An 11063-nucleotide genomic window follows, 5' to 3' on the forward strand; every position below is an offset into this window, starting at 1 on the left:
TGTAAGCATTGCAATGAACCCAGCGATTCATAGCTATGATGAACAGGCATTTGATGATATGAGTGAGGAAAGTGAAGAAAAAATAACTTTATCATGAAGAAACCATTGCGGCCTGTTCCATGTCAAGGCATTATTGAGCAGGCCAAACAAAAACTGACAAATTGAGACCCCAGTGAGAGACAGCAAGGTGACCAAGAAAACGCCTGTGATCATGGCTAATTAAATAAGGTCGTTATTTATCTTCAAATGTGGTGTCTAAATTAACCCAAACACCCAATTTTCATTCATGCATTTCCTTGGAATTCCTTTAGTATGCACGCAAAGTTTGGGGCCACGAGGTTTCATGGTTTTGGAGTTATGGAGGAGATGGATGGACGGACAGACTGACTGACGACCACACACTGACATTTATTCGTATAGATTAGTGTTGGCCCAATATTGAACTCTGCAATGGGCAGTTTTTCAGTACTCGGCATCAGCCGATTACCGATTACAGCAATGCACTATATACAACCGAAACAGCTTGAGTAGCTTTCACCCCCTTGTTTAGGGCGAATTTCAATAAACAAATTAAAGAAAATTTTTTTTTGATTTATAGACGTTTCAAGGAGATGTGCCATAAACATTATTATTTATAAACAACAGCCAATCGTCATGTGATGGGTATGAAAAATTTGGCTCTGTCCTTTAGAAAACACGTTAATACGGCAAACGGCTTGGAAATCGGGTGTTATGAAGATTATTTTGCTTTGAAACAAACAAAGAGAAACAACATCACTTTCCAAAAGCACACTCAATTCGATTTACTTTCTGCATGAACGATTGTTCAGAACCCGGGGACTCCCTGTACTGTATTTTTTTTAAAACCTGCTTTTCACACGACCACACAGGTATGAAACACTTCATTGTACATCCGTCAATAGCTTAACAAATGAGCACACGGTCGCTAGTCACCCGTTTAAAGATGACACAGGATGCTGTGCCATTCGAGGCACCAATCGATGAGAGAAGAGATTTAAAATTTATTGATTCACAGGTTCTGCACGAAGTTCCGCACGGATGAAGTACACGAAAAGAACCACAAAGGCTTACCTTTAAATATTAGTTCTTCAAATGTGGAATCAAGGTGAAAAATTCACAAATGCAGTTCCCACAGAGAGCACACAAAATGTCAGTCAATGTCTTGCTAGTTCAAACCAACATGGTGGAATTTGAAACACGAGGTTTGATTCGATGTTGCAAGTTTTAATCGGTATATTGATCTTTTATGAAGAAAGCAGATCGCACAAAAAGGTGAAAAAAAAACAAATAAACTGCATTCGTAATTGCCTAAAAAAAGGAAACCCTATGGAAAAAAGTAACGGTATGGTGTGCTATCGGACGTAGCGGGATAATAGCACTTTTCTACTTTGAGAACGAAGCCGGACAAGCGGTGAAAGTCAACACAGATACATATGTGGACATGCTGTAACACAGATACATCACATGCCAGCCATACGAAAAAGCAAACCGTCATTTATGTTTGCGAGATTAACCCCAATTTTAACCACGTGTACAAGAATGTGAGCAGGACAGACGAAGCGAGAATTCAAACACATAAAAACCCACTTGTCCACAGGAAGAGAAAAAAGGAAAGGGTTGAGGTCAAATGACGTCAATAAATGAACCCCAAAGACAACACACTTCATCAAATTCCCTTCCCTCAGACTTCACGTAACCTCTGCAACTCAATAAGTATGCAAACAATACCAAGAGAAGATTAGAAATTATGATGGGGTGCAGTAGACGGATAAGGCCTTCCCTTTGGCTCAAGGTGCAGCAAGTTATTTTTGATGCGACGTTTCGAGAAAAAAAAAAATCGAAATTTTTGATCCGACATGCAGGCTGGCGTTTCCCCATACATAACAAGCTTGAGGTGGGGCGTTCAGGCATGATCGCAGAAAGGTACAAGATCTGGACCAACAATGTTACGGATCAGAGCACAGGGGCAAGACCTGCAGCTCTCTGTCATCCCAGGCCGAATAGCTTGCTGATGGACTGGTGTGGAGTCTGGTGTGGACTGTGGAGTCTTCTGCAGAGTCAAGAGTTGGCCACTTTGGGCAGCATAATTAAAATGACCCCGCATGACGTCACTCCTCGCCCTAATTGGCTGGAAAGCTCTGATAGGTGCCAAGTTTAAATCCCTTTGGCTGCTCGTTTCAACAAGGCACGTGCACACATCTCGGTCTTCCCCTTCAACACTGCTGCCTCTGGTAAATTCCTTCACCATTCAAAGTTCATTAGATGCAGCATGAGCGAGCAACCAATGGGTGATTGACCAAAGAGGGTTTTGAATTGAGAAGGATGAAGGGGAAGGGGTGATGATGAGGGTGGGTAAAGACACTTATTATATGATCGACCCTGACAATCTTTATTCACACAAATACAAAACCACCTCTGTTTAAGGAAATAAGAAACTCCTCTCTAACCAATTCCTCCCCTTACCCCCTGAGCCATTTCCCTTACAATACGTAATATGTGTAGATATGCACACACATCGACATATACATGTACCGTATATCAAAACTGTCTGGTACCCCCTTTCCCTCCCCTGCCCTCCCTTTACTCCACATGTGCTTTTGGGTGTTTAAACAATGTCTCCACATATGCACAATATTTTCATGTCAAATGATCCATGTACGACTCGGTTGGTGAAAGCGACATGTACATAAATGTTTGGCTGAAACTTAATGCAAAACAAACTTTTAAGAACCAACAAGTTCAATAACAGAAGTTTGAGTCGTTGCAGAATTCACCAACAGAGATTGCAGACCATCTCAAGTCGACCATACTGTGGAGCGATTTGTCCTCGATATAATCCCAGGTGGTCAACACATTTGTGTGATCTTCACCATTATTATGAGCATACACCAATGCAAAAGAACCACACACATTATCCAGGCAAATTTCAGCGATTATATAATGTCCAGCCAGTATTGTTTTTCCATCTCAAATCTCAAAAAATAAAAATTAAATTTCAAACCGTAGAAGAGAGGCATCAATAATCGCAATAAAATGATGGCATGGTTGGCGTTCAAATCTAATTACATTAGCTCGTAATGTTGGGATTCTCGGTTCAAAACCACCATGCTGTGTTGCTTTGTCCACTGCCTCCCAATGTCCTAGTACATCATATAAAATTACAAGGATGGGTCATTATGTCTTCGTCATGCATGTGATCATGTCCAAAATCCTCGATGAGCCACATATCACCGTTATTGAAGAAAAAAACCCCAAAAAGATGAAATTTGCTTCCTTTTTGACTGGATAACTCTATTAAACCATCGGACTCGCCGTGAATCAACCAATCATCAATGTGCCAAAATCCCATGTGGATAACGTGAGAAATAGAGGTGACGTCACTGCATATTTACTCGGATGCCATCCTCTTGCTAGGATGAGCGTGTCCCACACAGCCCTGATAACGAGGCGATGCTCAGCTCAGGCGAAATATATTGTTTGTGGGCAAGTCCTATGCAAAGTGATGGTGAGACAAAACCAAGGTGACTCGAGTGAGAACTCTGCGACAGTGAAGCCAATCGATCGGTGTTCATATGGACGAATGGCCCCGTTGTTTGACGGGCTTTACAAAGCAATGGGAAACGCAAACTCTCCTTCACCGAAAAATATTGTGGGTAGAAATGCTTCCAGCAGATTGACAATTTCTAAATTTTACATTCAGATAGCACTCATGGAGGAGCTCATACTCACGCGTTTTTATCATCTATTACTAAAAGGAGAAGCGTCCGTCAGTGTTTCACACGAAGAAGAAACAAATATTTAAAGTAGAGTGAAGAGGTTCCTGCTATCATAGAATTTAAAGAATATGGTTGCAAAGGTAATGATCGATTTACATGGTTGGAAAGCCAATAATCTCTTTACTTGGAACAAAAATTTGCATCAATTTCATCATAAAGATCCTGGTTTTAAAAACACTCTTTCTGGGATTGAAGAAGAAGCACGAATGTGAGCTTCATGTCGCGGTTCCAACAGCAATATTTATTATTAATAATTATTATTTACGAGCAACTACAACCTGTCGTTTTGCTGATGGTGGGGGGGGGTATAAAGAAGGGGGTTTGAGACAGGGAGGGAAGGGAGAGAGAGGAAGAGAGGAGAGAGGGAGGGGAGAGAGAGGAGGCAGGAGGGAGGGGAAGCTGGGAAAGGGGGGGAGGGGGGAGGAAGAGCGAGGAAAGTGGAGGGGGAGGTGGGGAAAGCTATGCCTCACCAAACGTTATTATACCGTGGGAGGGAGAGATGCAAGGAGGGGGTGAGAGGGAGAGGGAGAGTGAGAAAAAGAGAGAGAGGAGTATGAAAAAAAAAAAAGAGAGAAAGGTGAGGGGTGGGGGTGGGGTTAGTGAAGAGAATGATATGTTGTGCTTAATGACTGAACACACACACAAAAACAAACATGTCAGAACAGCTGTATACAGAATGACACAACAGACTTCGTAATGTAATCCGCTGGCATATCTGCAAAAACTTTGATAATCCAGTTCCAGAAAATTTGTGAGAACATGAACCAAAAGTAATCACTGAAAACATGGAAGTACCTACCACTCACGTATGACCTAATGATCCCATCAAGTGTGAACATCGAAAACAAAGCATTGCAAACAGATATCATACTTTGGTACAAAAAAAAGAAAGAAGGCATTGCTGATTGAGGTGTTAATACCAGAGATTTTGGACTAAACAATGCAGAAATCAAGAAAATGACCAAACACCAAGACCTCAAGAATAAAGTGAGAAGATCCAAGAAGCTGAAGAATGCTAAAGTTGTTCCAGTGATAGCTGGACATACAGGAATGACAAAGAACCTCACAGAGATATTAAACATAGGGGCACTACCCCTGGGTGCTCACCTGGTTGTGGCTGGAGAAGATAAACCAGGCAACCACTGGTTGGCATTGATGACCGACAAAATATATAATGGAGAAGAAAGTAAATCATCATCACACCATTTTAGAGCCTTTTTTCCCTGAGCAGGGGTCAGCTTTTTACGGGCTCCAATTATGGTACCCTTTCTTGTGGCAATGTTTTTTATGGCCAGATGCCCTTCATGACGCCAACCCTTTAGTCCCCTTCGACACGGAGGGATAATTACCAGCATACTGGTGCCCATTTCGCTGACCTCGGAAGGATGATAGGCTGAGTCAACCCCCCTGATGTTAATTCAGTGACCAGCGGGGCTCGAACTCAGGATCCTGAGGATCCCAAGTCACCACCCTAACCACTAAGCCAACACCAGGCTATATGGAGAAGAAAGTAAATACCTATGGATTATGCCATGAACAAACCCTGATAAATCACTGGTGATAAAGGTTGCAGTCAAGTTTCATCGAAATTGTGTGTGTGGTTTCAGAAAAGAAAGCAAATACATATTTTGGGAGGGCAACTCCCCCCCCCCCTGTAGAACTCAGACCCCAATTGATTTTAATGTCGTGAACAAACATTGGTACATCATGGGTGGTGAAGATGATGGTCAAGTTTCTGAGAAGAAAGCAAATGCATATCTTGGGTGGAAAACCCCCCTCTCCCCATAGACCCTCCGAGACGCCGATTTATTTTAATGTCGAGAACAAACTTTCGTACATTATGGGTGGTGAAGATAGTGGTCAAGTTTAATTGGAATTGTACGTGTAGTTTTGGAGAAGAAAGCAAATACATATTTTGTGGAGCAACCCCCCTTAAAGCAGATTTTTCTAATGTCATGAACAAACTTTGTTACGTCATGGGTGATGAAGGTTGTCGTGAAATTTCATCGGAATTGTGTGTATCATTTGAGAAGAAAGCAAATACCTCTTTGGGGAGGCAACCCACTGCCCCCCCCACCGTAAACTCCCTCTGTAGACCTATTCAGACCCCGTTTTGGGTTTTTTTGATGCCATCATTGGTGATGAAGGTTGTGGTCAAATTTCACTGAAATCGTATTTGTAGTTTCTGAGAAGAAGTTGCAAGTATTTGTGGACGGGCGGATGGATGGACAGACGCGCCATCCCATAAGCTCCACGGAACTACTTTACAGGTGAGCTAAAAAAAACATCCCTGGGAATATTATAACAAACGAACTACAGTTGGAAGCTGTCCGGGGCTCAGCGACGATCCTGAAGAGTGCCCTTGGCACAAAACTTTGAGAACAGAAAACTTCACAGCTTGGTCCATGAATCGTGACCCCTTACTGAATTTTAGCCTGTTCTGGGAAGACTACATTCTGCATTCTGAAGCCCACATATGTAGATACCAATCAACGACACACACACACACACACACACACACACACACACACACACACACGCCTTTTTATTAGTACAGTATAGATAAATTCATAATATTTATTATTTTAACTTAATGTAGTAGTAATATCTACGATAGCAGTAACCCTTTAGGACACGGGAGGGACACACAAAATTATATGTTGTAATTTTTTTAAAGCAATGGAAAAATATATAAACATACGGAGGAGTAGGAGGAGGAGGAGGAGGAGGAGACGAAGGAGGAGGAGGAGGAGGAGGAGACGAAGGAGGAGGAGGAGGAGGAGGAAGAGGAAGGAGGAGGCAGAGGAGGAAGAGGAAGGAGGAGGAAGGAGTAGGAGGCAGAGGAGACGAAGGAGGAAGAAGAGGAGGAGGAGGAGGAGGAGGAGGAGGAAGAGACGAAGGAGGAGGAGACGGAGAAGGAGAAAAAGAAAAAGAAGAAGAAGAAGAAATAAAAGATTAATCTTTTGCAAGTTTCACTTCATTTTACATTGTCATTGAGATTCACAGAAAGACATGCAATATGTTTGTGAAGTACAACATGCGGTCTTTAGATTAAACCAATCAGCGAAGCGATGTGTGAGCACGCCCAGTATATTGGATTTGAACCAAGGATCTCAGCATCATGAGCGAGATGGAAACTCCAAATAGCAACACGAGCCCGTACTCTTGACGGAACATCAGGGCACTCATGATAGGGAGGTCATGATGGCTTAAGAGCCTAATCCTATGTCTTCCACGAGCTTTGATCATGCATACAAAAAAAAAAGAATGCCACAACTAATCTTGGGTAGATCGCCACTTCATCGCAGGGTGTAAAAATTTCCACTGAGCAATCATGGGACGTAAACCCACACCATTGAATACAATGTGATAGAAAAGCTTGAAGCACTCAACCAAGAAGCCACATAGAAAGGACAGACAGGCGAATTTAAATCATGCAAATCTCTGTGAAAGTCCATACCCTCCACCCATCGTGCTTACTTGAGTCATTTCCCGTAATCTGTAGCACACGTCTTCGGCAAGCATGGCTGCGATACCATCTGCCAGGCCACCAATGCCAACACTCTCTGCCATCGTCTTGATGGAGTCTTTGGGAATTTCAGCAAATCTTTTGTCATCTTTGTCCGTCATCTTCCCGCTTTCAAAACCCTGTTGGAGCAGAAGGTGTATGGTCAACAAGTATGCAGGGCAATACTATAGCATCAGCCTTTGATGTCATAGCAATGTTCCATTTTCATACCTTAAGAGAATATCGAACTGTTTCGTTTTCACAACAGAGAAAACTGTGCCTGAAATTGAATTTACAACCGAGAATCCTGTTTCCCAAAAAATCTCAGGAATTTTGTCCATTGTCAAGTAGTGTCTTTACAATTCATGCGGCGATACATTGATGGTCTGGGAAGGTGGTCCGAGCCCGCACGCTCCGCCACTCGGCTTACCCGGGGTAGAGGGGAAAGCAGACGACAACCCCAAAAAGCAAGGGGAATGGGCAACACTCTCCAACAAAAACACATGGGATATCCGCCTGGCAATCCGCTACCTACCGGGTCCACACCACCATACCCCCACAACAAACTACACCCACCCAGCTCAGGTCACTAAAAGTCAGGGTCGTTCAAGGTCAATATCGACTTTTCATTGGAGAACATATTGTTGCGAATTCGTCCCTCGCCGGCGTGCGAACGACCGCGTTTAACCAATAGCGGCCGCTTCGCCCACCGACATGCAAATTCAGTCGTGACCCTCTCGGAACAACGCCGGGAGCTAGTCACGGGTGGGGGTTTAACCTCACCACAAGTCAGTCCACATTCTACCAGCGCGAAATAGAGTCCGATCGTCGAATGGTCGATTTACCGAAGTACCCGCGCGGATAGCGTACCGAGGAGTTGTACCACGCCACAAGTCGACTCCGAACACGAACCGCTTAAGCGGCTCGTTCCGTGCTACAGGGATAACCGAGCGGAGTTATTGTCGACCTTGATGGTTCAGATTAGTTACCGGGTATTTTAAACCCACTACCAATCCCTGACGTGATGCAAAATGGAGATTCAAACAAAGGAAAGGACGCAGCGAAACGGGGAACAATTGGACCATCACATTTATTCCGCGCCACACAGCAGCACGGAAGGCACGTATATTACAGTCAAGCAAGAAACACAATAAAAGCAAGCGAAGAGACACACGCAGATCTACAACCGAATAATGCAATTCACACGGCAACACTTATAACAGTTCTACTTCACCAGACTGGCACCACACACACACGTTTACACAGAACCCAAAAGAAATGGAAGTCCCGACTTCCCTTAGCGCGTCGTCCAGCCCTTGGCGACTGTAACTCCGAGTCCCTCCGGCGTGGTCCACTGGGCTCGTGCCTCGCGCCTGCACGTGTCGTCCGCCCGACAGGGACGAACGAACAGAACCTCCGACCAGGAACAATCACCACAACTCTCGACAATTCCCCTTCAGGGACAAGGGACAACGGAACAACGTTATTGTCGACCTTCACGCCCACGTCTTTTGTAGGGTCGGGCTCCGCCCTTCGCCCTGCCCCGTTTCTGGCTCCACCTCCCTTCTGGAAGCTTCCCAAAAAAGGGGCGTGCTCTCTCGTTCCCCCCTCCCCGCGCCGTGCTGGGGATGAGGAAAGTCAGTTTTGGCTCGGGGCCAGGGAATTATTCCCCCAAAATCAGGCCCCCACCTTTTTTTCACCTTTGACCTCTGGCTCAAATCGCACCTCCCCCATGCCAAAGCGCGGGAAAAGCAGGAGGGAAAATCCGGCGAGAGACATTCAAGCAGGAGTTTTGGGCGGGAGATGCCCCTTCGCACCCTTGTTGCTGCTGCCTCTCCGCTCCTTTCATCCGTCCCGTGGAGATCGTTACCGCACGGTGCTCGTTGAATGGCGAGTGGCGAAGAGGGTGGTAGCGTAGTTGTGGAAGGTGGCGTCGTGGTGTGAATGGCGTGATTGTTGGCGTCGTGTAGTGAATGGCGTGATCGTTGAGATGTTGGTTGTGGCGATGTTCGTTGTGGTTCTTGCACCAAAATAACGACAGCAAAAGAAAAATGGCTAACTGAAGAATCGCAGCCCGAATGAATCACATATATTCCCTCTGAACAACGGGTTTGGGCTAACTACACATGAACTTACCGATATATCTCACCTGAGGACCCTTTATGGTGTATTGCGAATTTCCACAGCCGTAACAATATAAACGTAGTAGATGAGTGCTGAAATTTTCTGCAATGTTTTCCACCATGAGAAAGCTCTACAAGAAGTGACATCGGCAGTAGTCAATGCAATCTGGATAAAACCGTGATGGCGGCCAACATAGCCACATGGGCTGTGGAACAGAGGTGTAACGTTTCTAGTGAAGCTGATCGTCACAGGAGACCGTGTGTCTAATTTGGTGGTGCACGTCTTCATGTACAGTAGTCGTTTTCAAATTCTACATAAGGTTCAAAAAGGGTCATGAATTGGTCATCAATCTTGAGCACTTGTATGGAGACAACTGACACTCAGGCAAACATGAAACATGACGAACAGCTCGTCTTGGGAGAATCACTGCATTACCATACGTGAAATTACAGAAGAATTGGGTATTGACCATAGTTGGAGGTGAGGAAGTAATCATTCATTCTCACGTTCAATCCAAGAAGGTGCGCATCAGAGGACCTTCATGAAATGATGAAAAGGCAACTTGCAACCACCAAAAATGAGGGAGATGTGCCATTTTAACAGGATTGTGCCGTACGATCACACCCAGGTCCATCATTTCATGCCAGTGTCGAAGCGAGTCACCAGGGAGAGGAGACCTTGTTCCCCACCACCAAAAACAAAATGAAGGTTCAGTCACCAAATGGAAAGGTTACGGCGAGGGTGTTTTGGGACTCGTTTTGCAAATGAAGCGAGACGAGAAATATGCAGATGACGACCAGGTACGCCGTCTCAGGCAGTGACTTTACTGCATGACAATGCTCGTCCTTATACGGCCAATGCGAACCCTGAAACTCTCGTGAAGATGGGTTAGGAAGTCCTAAATCATCCACCATACAGTCCAGATTTGTCACCCAGTGATTTTCATCTATTCAGACCACTCAAAGAACATCTGGGGGGCACCAAGTTTACCGATCGAGAAGACGTCAAAGCACGTGTACTGAAATGGCTGTGTACCCGTCCCAAAGGATTCCACGTAGACAGCATCAAGGGACTACCACATCGATGGAACAAGTGTGGTCGTGTGTCAGGGGAGAAGTAGATGAGGTTTCGACCCACCTGGTATTTCGTCATTTTCCTTGTGTGAAACATCCGCATGAGAAACACATACATCTGCGTTCTCTAATGACAGTATTCTAAGACTCATGGAGGAGTCAAACTCAGCAAGCCCTTATATACCCTCCTGCTCATTTGTATGCAGCAAAAGGCTGTGGGCGCAGCTGCGCCGCTGATGTGGTGCCGCTATTACCAGTACACCGGCACTCATTTCACCGATGTCGGAAGGATTCCAGGCGAAGTCAACCCCGCCTGGTGGGACTTCAATGGTCGACAAGATCCCAAGCCAACACCAGGCTCCTTACATACCCAAGCATCATGGATCCGGATGGCGAGATCAAATGTTAACTTGTACTCCTCGGCCCGTTCCAAATTAGTCAGTGAAGGCGTTCTGTTAGGTCGACGGGTAATCTCAAAATTTCTTAAACAAACAAGATAACCCAAAACAGTTTAGAAAACAAGTGGTTGTGAATTGTGATTGAAAAAAAAACCTCCACGAA

General features: G+C 44.8%; 1 protein-coding gene across 3 annotated transcripts in view; it reads right to left on the reverse strand.

Moving 5' to 3' along the window:
* The window catches only part of TAF6L (TATA-box binding protein associated factor 6 like), a 36262-nt gene that overhangs the window by 23905 nt on the left and 1294 nt on the right, over positions 1 to 11063 (reverse strand). For 2 of the 3 annotated variants that reach the window (XM_085871414.1, XM_085871412.1), the window contains exon 2: positions 7278 to 7445. In XM_085871414.1, coding sequence (XP_085727540.1) covers positions 7278 to 7427 — 150 coding nt within the window. In that variant the 5' untranslated portion in view covers positions 7428 to 7445. Of the gene's footprint in view, positions 1 to 7277; positions 7446 to 7536; positions 10858 to 11063 lie in introns of those variants that run through there. The other variant, XM_085871413.1, reaches the window with a different exon arrangement.

Source organism: Eptatretus burgeri, chromosome 2, assembly GCF_056783735.1.
Source record: "Eptatretus burgeri isolate ZD-2024b chromosome 2, Ebu_testis_v1, whole genome shotgun sequence".
NCBI lineage: Eukaryota > Metazoa > Chordata > Myxini > Myxiniformes > Myxinidae > Eptatretus > Eptatretus burgeri.